Consider the following 20886-nt stretch of genomic DNA (forward strand, 5'->3'; position numbering starts at 1 on the left):
TTCCCATCGATACTCAGTCTGTCACCTCTCTCCACTGGCATCATGGTTAAGAGTATTAATACTAGGATTAAACCACAAGAGTTCAGGTCCCCGCCTTGACCTAATTGGCTTCCTGACCTCTGTATACCTCTTCGTGCTTCTGTTCCCTCACGTGTCACATGAGAAGAATGATGGTGCCCACCCGGGAGCGTTGCTGTGGGGCTGAGAGGGATGGCTTCCGCCAGTTTGTGTGACACAGAAAGTACTAGATTGTTGTTGATATTATCACAGTAGAAATTGTTCATTCTTCCATGAACTACATCCAAAGGTATCACCCGTTCCTATAAAAACAAGCTTTAAGCTTTCAGTCACCAATGTAATAGAAACATAGCACAGTCCTAGTAATAACGTGACAGTCTACCACCTTGTAGTGAATTTTGCCATGTCTTCCTGTCACAGAAAATTATATTTTTGTTCTATTAAGTCTCAGACTATAGAAATGGCCAAACGTTGGTAACGATTGCATGGTGATGTAAGGTGACTTTCCTATCCCCTCTGCTTCCATCTTGAAATTTTCAGGAATCAGAAGTTTTAAAATATTGAATGTTTAGTTCTCATGAAGTTATATTTTTCTCCAGCCTTTGTATTGTGCTAATCCAACTGATGGTGTAAGTCATTTCCACGTTAGTTGTGAAGTGTCATAGATGAGTCACACCACCTTGCGTCAACCCTGCACTGTCAGAGCCTGGAACTACACGCCATGCTGGTGGCAGGAATCAGCACAGTGGCATGTGCTGTTTCCCTTTGTAAACATTTAAGACAAAGAAAGCATCTAATAAATTAGTCTGTTACTAGATAGAAAAATGTTCATCCTAGGACCTTTAAACTTTCATTACTCAGAGTTGCTTTACTTTAGATCTGTTGGGTTTGGGGGGTTTTTTTTGACTTGATGGATATTTATATTTATAGATGAAGCCTTTTTTTTCTATTTTGGGTTAGGATTTGTTTCTTTCAGAGAGGGGAGGGCTTGTTTGTAGTAGCACAAGGTTGTTGTCATGTTTGAGGCTGAGGGAGATTAAAAAATGTTAAATGATTATTACGACAAAGAAAGGTCGATTTCATTTAGTTAGGAGATTTTCGTGTTGGTCTGGTAATTGCTGACATTGTAAATTACACTTTCTCTAGCGCCCAAAGTAGTATTTTTATAATGATGTAAACTTGAGACCAAAATCTTAAAACCAATCCTATTACCCCTCTGTTTGCTATTAAAAATTGATTAGCTCCCTGTCGTTGGCGATTTTTGGAAATCTAAGACTCAATTATATTTGAAGATGAGAAACAAAAGAGGCAAAGGCTCAAGAGTTGAGAACACATTTTGTGGGAAATCTTAGTCTGATTGTCAGTCACAGGCTTAATCCAGTGACTGTGGCTAAGAGTAACTAAGGAGGTCTTCATGTCACTTAACAGGCTTTGCATGGTGAATATTCCCCAGGTGACCAAGATAGCCTAACAAGGCCAGAGAGGGTCTACATAGTCCAGCCTTGAGACTCCTCAATTGTGCCACTAGATCATACCCTTAAATTTAGCCTGACCCAGAAGTGCTGCGAGGCCGGGTCCAGAAGTGAGGGCCAATTCCAGGCTTGACCAGAAAGGTTCCCATAACGTCCCTCCTGAGAAACTTCGCTGGGGCTGTGCTTAAACCCCAAGAGTCCAGTGGTGTGCCAAAGAGTGCCTGAAGATGTAATATAAACAAGGCCTGTATGCTGGAAAACAGTGCAGTAACAGTTATTAAAAGTGAATTCCACAATTATCAAGAACAGGACTTCAGACTTTTGCCTGCTGAAGTGTGCACGTGCCACCTGCTTACTGCACAGAGGAAGGCAGCCTGGTACAGGAGGGCCCTGCGGCCAGGCCCCAAGGGAGCAACAGGAGTTAGGGTGGACAGAGGGGACATTCCGGGAAAGGGGCTCTGGTGAGGACAGGTTTGCATGCAGAGGGATTTGGGCTTGTTTTGGTGACCAGGGAAAAGATATCGTATCTGGAGCAAGAAGGTCTAGTTAGTGCCAAGAGATGAGCTTAGACCAGTTAGAAGGAAGGTTGGGGGCAGAACATGAAGAGCCGTGAGAAAAGAAAGTTGATTTCTTGTAGAGAGAAAAAAAATCTGTATCAACACGTCGTGTGGGAAGGTGACAGTCAGTGCACAAGATGCACTGGACGCAGAGCCCACAGAAGCGTGCAGGTTGTCAGTCCACGTGACAACGGTCCTAGGATGAAGGGACAAGAACACTCACCCAGTAGGTGGGGTAGGATGGCCGGGGAGGGTGTGAATGCGGCATGCGATAAAGGAAGGGCTTGTCGGATGCGTTGACTCTTCTGCTGAGGGTGAAGAGGAAGTCAGATTACGGGATGCCTAGAGCCTAGATGACCAGGACAGGGTGCGGGCTGCAGGGCCACCGCATACAGCCCCACGCGGGTCCTACTGCATCGGGGTGCTGTTCACGTCCACCACAGTGAAAACCCTGCCCCCCGGGGCAGCGTGGAAACGACCGGCAAACCAGCTTAGCACAGCCTTACCTTTGAGAGAAACAGGAAATCGAGAGAGAAGGTGTTCATTTTGGAAAAAAAATGTATGTGTTTCAACAATTTGGGAACCGCTGAGGTTGACTGGTCAGTGGGACCACCTCCCGAAGTTGTCCAGAGCATCGGGAGGCCGGGCCGCACGGCGAGAATCGAAGCCTGTCAGCCTACAAGTGCTGTGTTCTGCTTTTGCTAATTAAAAAGAAAAACTGAGTCCCAACCACAGTAGGTAACAGACGAACACAATTGGCTACTGCGCTCGGCCGTTTGGTGCATCGTATGCGAGAATGATGCGAACGCGGTTAGTAAATCAGACCCGACTTCTCGGATTGGGTTCAAATACATGGAACTAAAGTTGGAGGCTAAAATCACTTCGTTTCACCAAATAACAATAAATTAGGCAGGAACAAGGGAAACAGAAGTCCAGTGGTGCTAGAAAACCTCCTTTGAAATTTCTCCAGCCTCCTCCCTCCTCTCTCATCTTCGGAATGACAGTGTCTGGGCCTTTTCTCTGTTCCTTAAAGAAGCACAGTATTGATAAAGAAAACACTACGCCCACTCCAGGAGAGCAGAGTCTAGAGAATGAAGGGGGTGTGTGTGTGTGTGTGTGTGTGTGTGTTTCACAAGGCAGAAGAGCATTTTGTTGAGGGTGCAGTTTGCAGTATTACCTGTTTCTCATTTTGGAGGTTATGAATTTGAACTTCTGCTGGGAGTTGGTATGAGGTGCATAGTACAGGCCACCAGGACATGCAGGTGTGACAGGGCTTCTGCCCTGGAGACCAGGCTCCGCCTCTCCTCCCTGCAGGGGCCTGTGGAAAGGCCACCAGTCTGAGGACAGAGAGGCTCCACCTGCTTCTTGCTTTGAGCTCTGGAAGGAAATGTCTTTTGCAGCGGAGGGAGAAATCCCCACAAGGTCTCTGGGAGACGGAGGTGGCCGGGAGAGCCCGGGGAGCCCAAAGGTCCTGCAGGCACCCTTCATTTCCTTTACTGCATGTCAGACCCTCTCCAGGCAGCCGCATTAGACCATCTGCTAATGTGCCGCTCTGCCTGCTGGTCTCTCCTCAGGGCGGAGACCTCTTCGATGCCATTACTTCCACTAACAAATACACCGAGCGAGACGCCAGTGGGATGCTGTACAACCTGGCTAGCGCCATCAAGTACCTGCATAGCCTGAACATCGTGCACCGCGACATCAAGCCAGAGAACCTGCTGGTAAGGGAGGGTTCCGACGTCAGGGCACCTGGCGTTCCAAGGACTCATGGGCAATGTGAAGTTTTCTCTATTTCCTTTTCTTTCTTTAAAATAGATAGATAGATAGATAGATAGATAGATAGATAGATAGATAGATAGATAGATAGATAGATAGATAGATAGATAGATAGATAGATAGATAGATAGATAGATAGATGTGTATATATATACACACACACATCTATATCTATATCTATATCGATCTATATATATATATCTATATCTATATCTATCTATATCTGTATCTGTCTGTATCTATATCTATATCTATCTATCTATCTATCTATCTATCTATTTTATTTATATATATTATACGTATATATACACACACATATATATCTTGAAGGCTACTTTACAGCTGGCCTTCAGTAACTAGCTGAAAACTAGTCTTGTAAGTTGATCTATAAGGATTAATAGGTCATTACGAGCACTCACCTTACTAGCAAATAACAGCCCGAGGCCGGGTGGGAACAGGCTCAGGAGGTCTAGGCCTGGGCTAACACCCCGCCAGGCCAAGAGCGTCAAGAATACCTATATATATATTTTTACCTACAGCACTTTTGTGTTTGAAAGTTTTACTTGGGGGAAAAAAAAAAACACGCAAGCCCTTTTAGACTTTGTGAGTCTCCCAAGTTTACATCTCAATAATATGCTCTAAAAGCCAAGAGAATAAATCGTAATGGGTTTTAGAGACAGCGGCCCCGCAGCGTGAAAGCAAGCACGATGAAGACTGCTTTGGAATATCAGAGGCATTCTTACCACCCGCCTCACAGCTTTGCTTTGCTGTCCGTGAACTCGCCATCCCTGAGGTTCTCCGTGCAGGCGTCCGAGCATCCTTTCTGGGTCCATTGTTCAGGGGAGGTATTGGAAAGAATGAGGAAAGAATGAGGAGACCAAGACTGGGTGTTAGGGACTGTCCCTGGTGAATATGGGAATGACATAAATGTTGCTAGCTCTTCATGCTGGAATTGTAACGAAAGCTATTCAGTTTCACTTCCCAAGATGATAGTGCTACTTCCATTATCCAACCCTGAGAGTCATGTATTATTATATGTGACTATGGGTCTGTCCGTTTCTTCACAAATCTGGGAATTGGGGATCTCTTTCTAAAGCAGTGTTTCTCCAAGGGTGGTCCAAAGACCCCCTGCCTCAGAATTACTCCCAGATGCCTGTTAAAAATGCAAATTTCTGAGCCTCCCTGCAGCCCTACCAAACCAGACTCTGGTGACTGGTGACAGGGTGCAGATGTGCATTGTGGCAGGCTCTCCCACATGATCTGCATGAACACTCAAGTTCAAAAGCAGATGAGCAGCCCAAGTCCCGCTGCACGATAAAGGCCGAAAAGGTCTGCTGTTAAGGAGAAGCACCTATGAATGCCCGCTGTGTGAAGCTTTAAACTCATTTTCTCACTGACTTCTCACGAGAGCCATATGGGGGTCAGTGTTAAGTTTAATTACTGCCCCATTTCGGGCGTAAGGAAACTGAGTGCCTAGGAGTTTAGAGGTCTGCCCAAGGCCATAACACTTTGTAAGTGGAAAAGCCAAGATCTTGACCTAGCTCTGTTGCCCTCCAAAGCCCAAGCTATAACCGCAAGAGTACACAAAGCTAGGAATGAGGGAGAGTGGTTTATGGTGGGCTTACTGTGTGCTGGATGCTGTGCCAGGGAACAGAGACATACACATGGACATTCGAGTAGGGAAAACAGACACTCGAGAGATAAATATGTAAGCAATTAATTCATTTGCAATTATGTTAGTGATCTTGTGGCTACTGGCTGGTGGAAGCAGCTGAGGTCAAACGGTGGAGTTCTGACTTAATTGCACCTCAAATTCCGCATCTCTGCGGTAACCTAAACGTTCCTTTCTGCATAGCTGCTTCGGTGAGCCATGGCAATTTGCTCTTGTCTGCATTCATTATTCCTGAATTATGTGGGATTTTGTCATGGGAACAGACTTACAACTGGGCCTTTGTTTAAAAACTTCTCTAAGCTCCAAAAAGTCCGTGATTGAAAATTAGAGTTTTTCTTCCCTTCCCCGCTTTGCAGTTCAGTTTTGCTTCCCACCAGAGTGTTATCTATTTCTGTAAATGCCATAAATGATTACACAGCAGTGTACTTTTTCCAAAATTACAATTTGCAGGATGCATTGTAAGTATCGTGTTCATTCGAACATATTTTAAATTACTCAAAAAGGACAAGTTCTTCCTTCCTTTTCCAATTTAATACTTATCAATCGTTATAGTTATTCAGAATATTGTTTTAAAATATACATATGAAAAACTAAAGTAATTCTGCTTCTCCAATATAGTAATTTCTTACTATAGGAGACTGTTAAGGGTTGGTGAGTTTTGCAGGGATAAATCTATTATGGGATAAAATAGGTAGAAATATAGAATAAGTTTGACAAAATTAGGATGACGTCACTAATTGCATTTGAGACCTCTGTCAATGTCACATTCTATGGAAAAAGAACTATCATGGGGGCAGACATTCACGTCGTCAGGATTTACAGTCAGATGGACAAAAGTTCAAAACCAAGTACTTCACTCTTCCACTGTCAAGTCTTATGACCTTAAACAAGTTGCCTAACTCCTTTCAGCCTCCTTTAAGGAAACTTGATGAAGATAAAGAGGTAAAACCTAACTATGAATTCCCTTCCTTTTTATTTCCCCTTTATTTGTAATAAAAATTAAATTATCCCTAAAAATAAACTGTTTAACAATAAAATTGTATATTGTAAAAATCATCTACCTTTTACCTTTTTTTGACATTTCTTTTAAAATTTTACTATTTACCCATGCATGGATTTGCCATATCCTGGCAAAATGTAGCACTATAGACTATTGTATAAAAAATGCTATAATAAATTTAATGTAAAGATTTTTAAGTCTATTTTTAACTACATACTTTACATTGCTGTTATATTAAGACTTCTCAAAAAACTTATAAATTTTTAGACTACTAGCAAGATTTTTTCTAATTAAGGGTTTGTTATAAGTAGCAAAGTATTACTTATAAATGTTAATTCAGCTATAGATTTCATTTTATATAGTATCATTGTATATACAGAACTCTTAGAATTTTTTATTTTCAATTCTTATAGACCAATATAAAAATGACATAGCTTGGCCTTAAGGACCTATATTGATCATATGAATGATTTATTCAAGTCTAAGTATTTGGTCAGGTCAATGAGGAATATTATTTGATTTGCAGTGATATTTCCCACCACATTTTAGGTGAAAATTAGGAACTGATTCAATATTGATATCTTTTACAATTTTATTATTGTATCATTACTAAGTTGTTTTTTTTTCACACAAGTTGATTATGCCAGTGATTTTATGTGGTTCGTTTTGCTTTGTCAGGCCTGATGCTTAATAATTATATGGGTGAGTGACAGGTTGATGAAAGAGTGAATGAATGATACTTCTTCACAGAACAGAGGACAGATCTAACATGATGAGTCATTTCTCGACTCAGAAACAAAAAACAAAAAACTTACCGAGATAAACTGCTTTCAATTTACACAAGTCACCACTAGATGGTGAGCTTGTAGCCTTGGCAGCACAACTGTGTAGCAGCCTGCATTTCTTCCAGGCAACTGTCAGGGTCTTTTCAAAATGTACACACAGATTCCACCTCCTTAGGAAAAAGAAAGGCTTTACTGGCAAAAATATAATGTACATCACTAGTTCTTATTAGATTCCAGAAATAAACACAATAATTTTCTCGAAATATAAAATTTTATTTTCAGAAACCATCTCTCTCTTGGTCAGAAACTTTTTAAAAAAAATTCTATGCCTGCTCATAGCTGCCCATCAAAATGGCATGTGTAGCTCGTGACCCTCCTTTTCACTAAATGGATTTTATCCTGTTTTCACTAAGCGATGACTGTAGTTGTGTGCCAGCTCTTAGTTTCCAGTTCAAGCCAACCCCAAGCTCACAAAATAGAAAATTTCCTTCTGCCTTCATCTCATCTCTTAACCCCAAAATAAACCCATTTTGTGATAGGATAGCCAACTACACTTATAGACAAGGCAAGTGCCACGGATAGAGTGTGCCTAGGGGTCATACACAAAAACATATTTGAGTCGATTTGTAGCCAGTCTCCTATACTACAAACTTGCTGCCATAGTGTTGATCAGTGGATTGGGGACTCCCCAAAGGAAGGGGCCATAGGTCTCACAGGAGTCTGTCACTAGACCCGCTTGCCCTAATCAGCATTACCAGTGAGCTGAAGCGAAGGTGTGTTATATCACATGACACAGTTAAGATCCAAAAAATATCTTTAACTCTATAAAGGTCCAAAATCAGTAAGATGAATTTCAACAAGATATCAACATAAACCCCCATGGACTAAGTGGCTGAGGTGTAGCTGTTTTAATGATCATTGCAGAAAGCAATAATGGGAAAAACTTGGCCTGAACAGGTCAAAGGCTAGTAGTTGAACATAAGTCAGTGTGAGCTTCAGTGTGGCGTGACTTCTAAAAATACGAATGCGCCCTTAGACTCCTTTCACTAAAAGAGTGCCACCATCAGGGGAGCCCACTGCCTGTTCACACCATGTCACCCCTAGGCCGAGGGACCGGAACTTATGATTCGGGGGCCTGGAGTGTAAGTGGAGTACGGTGGCACTCATCAAATACAGGAGACGCTGCCAAACGGAAGATGGGAAACTTTTCTGGGCCGACTTTGAGAGCACTGACCTCAAACTAAAGAGCAGACGTTAATGGGCACGAGATTTGAGGTCGACATAGGGAAAACTTTCTAATAACTACACCCATTTGAAAATTAAGTCGCCTTTATTACAGGTAGCTTGTAGTCATTGGAAATGTCCAAGCAGAAAGGGAATGGCCACTTTATATAATGTTTAGAAAAAAAATTCTGCTGTCTGAATTTGGTTAAAAGTTGAGAGAATAGAGAAGAAAAACAATATTTCCCCCTAAGTTACCACATTTCCTGAGGGCCCTTCTCCAAGGCCCTCTGATTCCCCCAGGGAGAAGACGGGGAGTAAAAGTGTAGAGTGTCGCTGTGGTCGCTCTGTGTCTGTCTCCTCCACATTCCTACGTGTTCCTCTGTCATTAAGGACTTCATTTCATTTTAAAATGGCATGGCCTGACTGGGCTAGCAAAGATTAATAAAATAATATTAATAATAATGATAATAATAATACACAGTGTTGGCAGAGTTATGAGGTTATCTCATATGGATTGATGTAAGAGTAAATTGATAGAGCCTTTCTGAAAAGTAATTTGGTGATATAGAACCAAAGCCTTAAAATAATATGTGTATCCTGACCAGGTAATTCTACTTCTAGAAATGTAGCCTAAAGAAAAAAATCACATGTACAGTTTATCTCAGTGTTTTTTAGGATGGAAAAAAAATATAGAGAGAAACAACTTACATCAGGGCACTGATCAGTTAAATAAAGATAGGATAGGGAGATAGGAGTACATACCGGTTAGAATCAGTCATTTGAATATACGTGAGCTTGAGTTCTGGCTTTGCCACTCGTTAGCTGGTTACTTAACATCTCTGAGCTTCAATGTTCTCAGCTGCAAAATATCAGCAAGATTACTTAATAGGGTTGTTGTGAAGATCGAGTGCGACAATGAGTGGGACAATGGCTGGCATATCCCATGTACTCCATAAATGGCAGTGTGGTCGTCATTGGGGTTATTACTATGCTGCATCTATACAACGGAATATCCGGTAGCCACTAAAAATCGTGATGTAGACATATGCTTATTCACTTGGGAGAACGTCAGGGTATATTGTCCCCTGGAAAAAGAAAAGCAGGAGAGAGAAAGAAAGCTCCGGAAGTCCATGCTCCAAAATGTTGACAATGGCTATTTCTAGGTTATTCAAGAATGTGGGTGATTTTCTTTTCTCTATAATTTTCCATCTTTTCTAATTTTCCTGCAATGACATATTGGATATTACTTGTGTGCCAAAATGTAATACAATTTTTTAAAATTGAAATGACATTGACTTCCCACAGTTTTAACAAAATCCTAGGATATACAATTGCTAACAGAATCTGGAATGTTTTATGTATCGCGCTGCAGCTGCAAAGAACTCCTTTTTAGATAGTTTCATGACTATTTTAAAGTGAGGATGAGAATCAGGTTTCCTGGAGTCTCCATTCACTTCGTCTTCCCAGATTTCTCTAGTGTAAAACTATTTTATTTTTTCCTCTAATATTGTTACCACTATTCTGACTTACTTCCTTCTGACTTCTATAAAACCTTTATTATTTTTATTATTTCATTTAACTTTTGATTTCATAAAGATTTTACAAGCGGGTATTTAATGGTTTTAGTTTTTCTCAACTCTAAAGTATGTGGTCCATAAAGTACATTTTGCAAACTAATTCCCTGCATAAATGTCGTTATATTTCACTTCTTAAAGATTTAAATTTAATCCATTTTCCTTAGAAAGGATCATAAAGACCATATACTGTGGCCGGAAGAAAATCAATGTCTTTTTAAAGGGCCTCTATATTTGTTAAACAGTAAATTGACATTTTTTTCATGGCTTTGTCGATTTCATGCCACTTTTGTTCAATTCTATTTGGTGAAATAATTTTTAGTACTTACTGAGCTCCTCTGTAAAAGATATCTCAGTGGTTACTAATGATTCATTAGCCAGCGTTTCAACAGGGTTATCTTAGAGTTCACAGCAACGGTGCGAATTATGTTTGTTCCAACACATCTGTTACGTTAGTTAGCTTTTCGTTTTCTGTTATGGGAATTTCGGAAACCATTTGACTGGGTTTACGTTAGCTGTGAATTTTCTTATTTTTTTTACGGCCACCGGCTGCATTTTATGACTCATATTAACTCTTCTATTTTTTCAAATAACTTCTCCAAATGGTGTCAGTTTCTAATCCATGGGAAATCAGACATATGCCCAAACATCTACTGTTCAGAAAGTTACGGTTACTGCGAAATCCTAACTAATGAAAAAGAAACAAAAATAAAACTCTTCTTTAAAAAAGAAAAATCTTGTGTAAAATATCAGGAAGCCAAAAGCCTAATACCTGACCTTTCACTGTATCTATTCTTGGTAGGACATGCCTTCAGCTCTTAATTGGAACCTTTTTCATAATTGTTGCCATTTAACACATTTAGTCTGTCAAATCATGGGATGTCTTTATAGCCATATAATAAACCCTAGAGAACAACTTCTCCAACTGTAGCCATCTGCAATGATCACAAGAGTAGCTTACAAAATACTGACAGTCTTTACGGTAATAGGATGCATATGGCAGCCCACAATTACGTGTAGCTGCATTCAATTAGTGTTGTACAATTACACAGTTTTATTGCTTAGTTAAAACAGTGAAAGCACTACATACTGGGTAATTTGCACTAATCCCCGTCTCTTTAATAGCCCCTCGGTGTTTAAAATGTAGGGGAACATCTATAGTCTTTAAAGGGCCTGGGATGAACATTAAATTCTATCTCATGTCATAGATACTCTTTGATTGACAATTAATGTAACTCCTACCTCATGTGTGGGTCATGTTTTATGAAAGCTTTAAAATACAGTTACAGCATAAAGTCCTTCTTATACCGGAACCCCATATGCTGGAACAGGCTGTCCAAGCCTATGCTTGCAGCCTGCGAATGTCCCGTCTTGAAGATGGTGAGGATGAGGACACATGCAGAAGAACAAAGTCAGAATTGTTTCAGAGACTGCTATAAGGACTCAGCATTCAGCATTTTAAAGGTGAACGTGTTAGAAGCTTTCCCTATTCTTAACTTTTAATTAAAAACTTAGTTCGAAGTGAATTTATAGCTGCCATTTGGGAAAGTACTTTCCGGAGATGATTTTGTGATTGTGTGTGCGTGTGTACTCACGTGTGTCTGTTTGAAACAGATGTATTTAGCAATCTGTGATTTTAACAGTTTAATTACTATTTTAAATGGCCTCGCTTATGCCCCTGTGACTGGCTTGGGAAGAGACAAGGTTGAGCAGGGCACAGATGCCAAGCCCCAGGTGGGAGCTTAGGTGAGGTACACCCTCCCATTGGAGAAGAAGAAGCCTGGAGTGCATTCTTCTGCATCCATCTCCCTAAGTGTTGACAGAGAGAAACCCAAAGCAACCTTGTTCCCTGCCCTGTCCGACAGTAAGTTAAACAGAATTCCAAACTGGAAGCCTGGACATTTATTCACCTGCAAAAACATTTTTACCAAAGCATTTCTAATAATCTTGTGTTTACAAATGTTTTTAATTACATGGATTAGACAATTCAGACAATTACTTTGTCTGTAAGCTCTTGTCTCTCATAAGCATCATTATAACCTTTTTATGTTCATGAATATATGGTTTCCAAAGCAAAAAGAAGAAGGACATTGTAGAAATGATTAAAGAGACAAAAAAAGAATGTGAAAAAGATAGATCCTAGGTATTTTATTTAAATGGTGTTGGTTTATTTAAGAATTACTGTCACTTTTAGGTAATTCTCATTTTCTTTATTTTATGTAGGTTTTTTTAATGCTTTTTTCCTTAGTTATTGAAGAATTGAACTTAATTGCTCAGGTATATTAAATATAATTGGCATATGGCTATATATGAGATAAAATTCCTGTGAAAATGTAGATGTTCAAAAATAAAACCTTTGCTACGTGTGAAAGAATTACATATTCACAACTAAAACGTAACTTATGACTGAATCTGCCAACATCTGCATTTGTCCAACTTTTGAATAAAGTTAGGTGACGATACACATTACATGTAGAAGAAACCCACAAAATTCTTGTATAAATGGAGATGTGGAAATTGAAATCTTCCCAGTCTCACAAAACATGCTCCGTGAATGCTTGGTCGTAATCGAACATCAAAGCAAGAGATGACTTTGCATTTTAGAAAGGTTATCGGTAACAAAACGGAAAGGTTATCGGTAACAAAACGGACTCAAGGAAGTAAACAATTTGGCTCTGTCTAGGAAAGAAACTAGACGATCTACTAGATGTTTCCATCTCAGATTTCTCTTCATGAAAAACATTTGCTTGTCATTTGAATGACCGGGATGGCCAACATGCACCTTCGGGATTTCTCTTGCCTGAGATCATTTACACTGGGAATGATACTGTACTTTGCAGCTCTGATACCTTAAAGTCCATGACTCAGACTTGTTCGTGCTGACCAGGGCTGGACGGCTGCTCCAGTATAATAGGAAGGATGGTCTCCATCCCAGATGACACCTGGGCAAAGCACATCTGTGAGGGGCAAAGCACATCTGTGATGCGCAAATGGCTTGGGATGTCTTTATCCTGACAACCCAAGTGCGGGTGACCCCATAAGTCTCTGGACACCTGTCTGAGGGAGCCCAAACTTGACTGTGCTCAAGGCCTAAGGTAGAGGCCTCCATGCTCTGAGTGTGGAGAAAATGCAAAAGAATATTTTCTGCCCAGAAAAGAAGGTCTCCCCAGAGAGGACTGCCTGCCTCTCAGACCCAAATGATCCAAAACAGTTAGGTCCAAATGATTGTTGCCGGTACTGCAGCTTAGCCGGCCAAACATCTGCACTTCATGCTGCAGTGAAATGAGCAGTTAATCTACTTTTATATTAACATGGTGTGTGTTGGTAGCACACTCCTGACGTGTGGAGATGTGCCTTGCCGTGCGAGTTTCCAACAGCTGTAGCCGGTACAGATGATCACAAAGCAGTGACAGAGGAACGTGGGGGCCTCGGCTGCCTGGGAGAATTATTCTCACGCACATGGAAAACTTCACCATTTCTGTGAGGCATTTCTGGGTGACTGCCTTTGCTGGGAATACCAGCCTTTGTGGTTCTCTTTCTTTTATCTTATTGATTCCAATGGAGGGCACTGGATTAGAATTCTAAATACCTTTTGATCTTTTCTTTGAAATAATAGAAGTTATTTGGGATACTTTTTAGAGCAGATCCATTTGGTTTGATCGTGGGTTAGAATTAAAGGAGTATAATACTTGCCTATGGTCACATGCATCCTTTTCTTGATTTGTTGGGTGAAAGACTAGAGACTTTTACTCCCTTAATAAGGAAACCTGGACAGAAGGCTGGCTCTGCACCTGATAAATCTTTCCAGATTGCCACAGGTGAAATGAAATGTTAATATGCCTTTCAAGTATTTATTTAAAAAAAATAAAACCCAAAGTATTTTAATATACATGTAGATTTTCTGTTCAATTACTAAAGAACTGCATTTTTTAAAGCTTATATATTAAAATGAAGAAGTACTTACTTTCAGAAATTAGAGATATTGCACTAGAGATTTTCTGTTTCATTGTATTATGCGAATGAGTTTTAATTGTAGAAACATCAAATACAGACAAACAAAAGGAGAAAAAACCCTCCCACAATTTTGCCACCCAGAGGCAGACAAACCATACTCTCAGTCATTTTTCTTTGTGCATATTTTTTCTTTAATAGACGCTTAATGCAAACCAATCTGAAATCTGGTGTTCTCACTTCCAAACATAATTCATTTCAATAAATACAAACCCGCATCGCCATTTTAATGGTCGTGGAACATCCATTGCATAATTTGTTTAACAGATTTCCATTTGCTGGCGGTTCACCATGTTCCCAATTCTGCAGTAATCTAAAAAAGATATTCTTGTATAAAGATATATCTGTGTATAATTGCCTGATATTATATGATAAATATATTAAATTTAAAGCACTCTGCCCCTTATTTCTTCAGGAAAAAGTTTCTGAGCTCTTGGTTAAGACGATTTCACTTTTTGCTTTCATTTTAGGTATATGAACACCAAGATGGCAGCAAGTCACTGAAGCTGGGCGACTTTGGACTGGCCACCATTGTGGATGGCCCCCTGTACACAGTCTGTGGCACCCCAACATATGTGGCTCCAGAAATCATCGCAGAGACCGGGTAAGCACTTCCTGTGTGTCTGCTGAAGCGTCGTGCTTGCAAAAGATCTAGTCTGCTTCAAGAATATGAGAAACAGGACCGCTCTTTGAATCCAGAAAAACTAGCTATCAGATTTCTTTCACTTTTTTTTTTCACTTTAAAGTAGGAGCCATTTTCTCTGTTTTCCCAGTCAAGTTGCCAATTGCTGCAATCTTATTTGGACTTTGTTAAAGGTAAAACAGCAGTCATTAACCCCAGAGTAAAAAATGTGCCAACTAACAAAGAAACATACAGCGATGGTCATTAACTTGCTTTTGGAGATAAAAGCAGACACTGCCATATGCAGCCATTACAGTCTTACAGGCCACTTCTCTCAACTGGCCTTAGTCCTCACTCGTGGTCCCATTTCGACCCTCTTGGCAACCCATTAATTATCTGTGGAGTACAAACACCCTTAGTCATCAGAGGGCTACTGGGAATTTCCTGGTTTCTGTGTGTGGCAGTGTAAGATGAATGAAAATCTCTAGAATAAGGGGAAAAGGTGGGTTGGCTTAATACTTACTAAGGACCTACTACATACCAGGCCCTCAGCACCTTCACTTAATTCTTACTCTTCCAGTAGATGATATGATTTCCATTCGACATATGAATAAATTCAGATTCTGATGATTGAATATCATGTAAGTGAGACAGAATTTGAACTCAGGTCTATGTGAGTAAAAGGCTCTTTCCATAAAGAGCCTGATTCTTAACAAGGATCATAGGTAGGTTTCTGAAGCACTAGCCCTAAACAGAAGGGTTAGGGAGGGATGGGGCAGCAGCAGCAAAGCACAGCTAATTGCCTGGGATGCACCCACCAACCAGTCGGAGATAGTTTTTCTGCTTGTCTCATAGACCAGAAAGGCAGAATTACCAAATAGATGAGAAGGGAATCCCAATAGGGAAGTCCCCGAGGTAAGATGTGAGATAATGAGGACTTTTCTGTTCGTCGGATTTGAGTGAGTTGGGAGGCCACATCCGTAGCTATGCCTGACCTCCGTCAGAGGGTGCTGCTTCAGGTATTGCTCCTTTTTCTACTGTGAGAACTCTGAGGCCTGCAGGGCAGTGGCAGGGCAGAAGGAGGATTTGGTTGCACTCCTAAAGACCTTGGCTGGAGCCCAACTTGGCCACTGACTGTCTTTTTTTTTTTTTTAAACGCCTACAGCACCCGGTCTTCCTAGGTGGTCTCCCATCCAAGTAGTAACCAGGCCCGACCCTGCTTAGCTTTCAAGATCAGACAATATCGGGCACGTTCAAGATGGCATGGCCGTAGACCCGACTGTCATCTTGAGCAAAATTATTAACCCCTCTGAACCTCAGTTTCCTCTTGTATAAAATAGGAAATAATACTATCCTGTAAGACTTACGAAGTTGTTGGGAAAACAAAATAAGATAATGTATGTCAGTGCTTTATAAATTGAAAAATGTCTAATATGTAATTATTATTTCTAAAATTAGAGAGTAAAATAGTGTCAAGAGCCTTTCTCTATCTTAAAGTCAATATGACCATAATAAACCTTTTTGCCAAAAGCCTTCATTTACTTATATTTGGGTATGAGCCTAGCCATGCATTACGTTGATTTTTATTCACGTGCCTTAGATAGTCTCTTTTTAAATTATTCTTTCCTTGAACTCTGTTTGGCCGATGGATGTTAGTTTAATGTCATTACATTTTTTATTTTGTCTGGTTTGGTTTTCGGTTTAGAATAGAAGAATCATCTATTTTGCCATGCCTCACAATTTGTCCCAGCCTGACTTTGCTAACGCTGATGTCACTTACTTTTTCAGATATGGCCTCAAGGTGGACATCTGGGCAGCTGGTGTAATCACTTACATCCTGCTGTGTGGTTTCCCTCCGTTTCGTGGGTATGGACGGCAATCTTTTACTTAGCACCAACAAAGCATTTTTCTATTTTCTGAATGATCTATTTGGCCTTCTTGCACAAAGGAGGCTGCTGCAGGAATAGACCATAATAAGAACCTCACTTATAACGCCTGTTATTTTTCCATGTGTGCGTGCTGATTAACATGCCTTCCACACATCTTCCTCATGTAATTTAAAAACTCATTCTTTCTTAATTTACCAAAACTGTTCCATACAGGCATTTCGAATTGCTTAAAAGCACACATTTTATACATTTATGGGGAAAGGAAGGGCTCCAAGGAATAGGAATGAAGTGACATACCCTGAGTTGACATCTTAGTCCTGTTTTTTCCTTATTGTTGTCATTCATCTAAACAGAAGTGGTGATGACCAGGAGGTGCTTTTTGATCAGATTTTGATGGGGCAAGTGGATTTTCCTTCTCCATACTGGGATAATGTTTCTGATTCTGCAAAGGTAGGTTTCTAATACTTTTTTCTTCCTTAGTCTGTGTCTTCATGGAATGATTGATTCTGACTCACAGTGTGCAAAGACTAAAATATTGTAAATATGATTTCTGTGCACATTTTAGTCATAATTGCTAGCTTTTTTTTTTTTTTTTGGAAGAGTTCACAGTCATCAAGTCATCTGTTCGTAGCCATCCCGACTTACCAAGTGCTCCTGCTTACCTGGCTTACACTCTTCCTGTTGCCACTCCATTTATAATGCTGTCGCCTCTTGCCCTACCCACACCGAGCTCCAGCCTACCTTAGATTTCTGCATAGCTTATTGCTTCACCTCTTTCAAATCTTGACTTGATTTTATCTTCTCAGTGAGCTTTCCAATTACAGCTTTCACCCTACCTGGCTCATCTTCCTTGTCTGTTTTATTCTCCAGAGCACTTACACCCTTATGTCCATCTGGTATACATCTAACTACCTTTCTATATCTGCCTACCTATCTACATAGATATGGATAGGTGGATACATGTTATTTATGTGGTTTATTTTCTGACTCTCCCCACTAGCATGCGAATTCCATCAAGACAAGGACTATCGGTTTGTTTTGTTCATTGCTGTATCATTAGTGCCTGCATAGTGACCAGTACATAAATGGTGCTTAATATACATTCAATGAATAAATAAATGAATGAGTGAATGAATGAAACAATTAGTTAATTATTGAAAATGGAAGCATAATAGTTCTAGTTTATTTGTAATGATTAACTTGGAAATTTTTGAAACGATTTTAACAGATTTCCTTGGAATTCTTTGGCTACTAAAGAATAGTTTCTATTTTACCAACCAGCGTTGGCAATTCTATGTCTTTTCTTATTTCTTTCTTTCAAACTTAAATGTGCCATCTTGCAATTAGGAGGAAAAAAAACACATTTTTTTCCTTTCGGCTGCCAAAATGTAGTTAAAGTGTTTTTTAAATGTGATTTCTATATTAAATTAATTTAGAAATCTGTCTTTAAAGTGCAAAATCCTAGGCAAAGAAAGGAATTTTAATTCTTTAACTTGTATATTTTTTACTAAAAATCTTTTTTATGAAATTGATTTTAATATTAATTTCAGTTTATTTTTTCTATCAACTACAAGCTATATAATTATAGTTCTAAATATTCACCTTTCCTTTAACTTTGTTTTTAATTGTTTGTTTGTTTCCTTTAACTTTTTAAGGTGTTAGGTAGCTATGAGTAGGTCGAATTGATATATTTAAGATTTAGAGCTGTTCCAAACTAGAAGAGCACGTCTGCATTTGAAAACACCCAGGCTTTGACCTTAAAAGTTAGTCAAATGGAATTGAACGTTCCCTTTCGCAGGAGCTCATCACCATGATGCTGCTGGTCAATGTCGATCAGCGATTTTCAGCCGTGCAGGTCCTCGAGCATCCCTGGGTGAACGTAAGTGACCTCCTCCTTTCCCTGTATTTACTCCTGATGTTTCTTTGTAAAACTGCAGATTTTATAATGACATCACCTCCCTTTTAGAATGTTGTGTTTGTATTTGTTCCTCCCCCTAAAATATGCCAGAATAGTCACAGGATCCCAGAATTATTCCACAAGGGTCATGATGCGTCCGTGCTGACATGTTTTCATGGCCCGTTGCAGAGAGCATTTCCCCTGATTCGGATGGGACCACCTTCTGCTGGGGAGGTGCACGTGGTCACTGCCCCCACCCCACACCTAAATCCTGTGGTCCAGATCAAGGCCGAATACATCAATAAGATAGAGTAGATTTTCTGAGTTAGTACTGCTTTTGCATCATTTCTACCAAAAATACAATTGACTCAACCCAAGAGTCTCCACATAAGCCTTGAAGTCCTCTAATGCTGCACTTCTCAAACTTGCATGTGCTCTAAAGTCACCTGGGGATCGCGTTAAAAGTGCATATTGTAACGTGGTAGATGCAAGGCTCTGAGTTTCTGAAAGCTCCCAGATGCCACCACCGGCCATTATCTGAGTACTAGGGTCTATTGATACTTCTTTAGCTCTGACAGAACTCTTCAGAGCAGTCGTTATTTTTTGACCCTATGACTGGTCGGTAAGGTTTTCAACCGTGCAGGTCCTCGAGCATCCCTGTTATATGAAAATATTTAAAACAAATCTTAGCTGAGATATATAGACGCCCACATACGGAAACTCCATAAGAAGTTTAATGCTTCTTACTGCCGGGAGAGAGGACATAGAGATTTTGATATAGATATGGACGTGGACACAGACGGGGCCGAGTATAAAACTGATATAAATTTTGCCAACCTCCTTACTGCTTTGAATGATCTGGCTATAATTCGACAAAATGTTTCATTTCTCTGAATTATCACCGTAGTAATTAGTCCAGTAATTTTTTTCCAGAATAGCTAATTATTAAGGATAAGGTATGACTGAAAGCACAGGGTTGAGACAGACTGTATCTGAGGGGACACGAGCTTGGGGTCTCATTCGCGGTCTGCCTCTTGGTGGCCATGGGCCTAGATTCCGGCCCTTTACATGTCTGAACCTGACTCCTCACACCCCACTGAGACGTTATAAGTATGTGATAGGAGAAAGGATATGAATGTGGGCGTCTATATATATCAGCTAAGATTTGTTTCAAATATTTTCATATAACAGAGCTTCCCAATCAGTATACAGACATGTGGGTATTAATTAATCGTCTCATCCCCTGGGGAAGTGAGGCAGGGTGGCCAGAGTGGACAGTGGTCACCTCCAGCCTCACAATCTTTGCCTTTACCCCAGGGTGCTAAACAAAAGGTATCCTTTTCTCTGAAGTGGAAAAGGTTAGGAAGTGTCTCATGTAAGCCTAGTAATAAACTTACAAGATAGGCAGGGTGAGTGTTATTGTACCCACTTTACAGGTGAGGAGACTGAGGTTGTGATGGGTGACTTGCACAATGTACCTGTTTGTACTTCAGCTAATTTGCAGCCAGGTACCCACACTCCAAGCCCCTTTGCTTTAGAGTTTTATGCACCACACCACAACCACCCTCCCTTTGTGGTACGTGAAAGCACTGTAAATATCGCAAAAGAGTGCCTATGCGCATCATCGCTACGATTGTCATACAAGTCAGCAGCCTTTCCAAAGCAGCTTACCTGGGTCACGCATGGAGCCTTTCCCTTAGATGTGCGGGGTGAAAGAAGCACACACAGGCTCTCTTGGTGGTAGCAGGAGGAGCCGATTGATCTACATGCTAATTAAGAGTCCATGGTCCACAAACTGTCAAATTGCACGTTAGCCCTGGAAATACCGAAAGTGCGACCACACAGAATAAACCGGGAAAACTGAACTTGAAGTATGGCCTTTGCAGACTCAGTAAGAGCCATAGAGGAAAGAGATTGATGGATTCATTTTAGATTTTTAAATACTTTTTCATCAGAGGACCACAGCCTACCAGGCCTGCTTCCAGGAGCTCTGTCTGATACAACCGGAGAATCTCTCAGCAGTGGGAGGAGGGCCACCCTGCCGGCCTTTGTGGCGAGGGTGCCATGGGAGGCTTCCTGGGGGAGGAGAAGCCAGAGCTCCATCCTGGAGGAAGCTGAGAAAGAGATGCCCAACAGAGCCAGCTCCAGCAAGCTATGGAGATATGCTATAACATAACTTTGCGACTGTGAGCAAATTCATCTATATATGTGATGGGGCTGGAATGCTATTGAAAACACATAATCCATTCACCTGATTCCAAACCAAATGACCCTACATCAGTATATCCCAACTCAGTGGAGTAAAGAAAGAAAATTAAGACTTGTGGCTGTTACCTTTGAAAAACTAGGCTACTCCTATTCCCAAGGCAGCAAACACATGTGTCAGCAG

General features: G+C 40.5%; 1 protein-coding gene and 1 pseudogene across 2 annotated transcripts in view; one reads left to right on the plus strand and one right to left on the minus strand.

Annotated features, from left to right (window-relative positions):
• Window positions 1–20886, plus strand: part of DCLK1 (doublecortin like kinase 1) — a 323350-nt gene that overhangs the window by 271509 nt on the left and 30955 nt on the right. For both annotated transcript variants that reach the window (XM_025049488.1, XM_025049489.1), the window contains exons 10-14: window positions 3622–3768; window positions 14560–14693; window positions 16500–16577; window positions 16954–17050; window positions 18399–18479. In XM_025049488.1, the coding sequence (XP_024905256.1) occupies window positions 3622–3768; window positions 14560–14693; window positions 16500–16577; window positions 16954–17050; window positions 18399–18479 (537 nt within the window). The remainder of the gene's footprint in view (window positions 1–3621; window positions 3769–14559; window positions 14694–16499; window positions 16578–16953; window positions 17051–18398; window positions 18480–20886) is intronic.
• Window positions 15868–15986, minus strand: LOC112482908 (annotated as a pseudogene).

The sequence above is a fragment of the Pteropus alecto genome, unplaced genomic scaffold, assembly GCF_000325575.1.
Source record: "Pteropus alecto unplaced genomic scaffold, ASM32557v1 scaffold16, whole genome shotgun sequence".
NCBI lineage: Eukaryota > Metazoa > Chordata > Mammalia > Chiroptera > Pteropodidae > Pteropus > Pteropus alecto.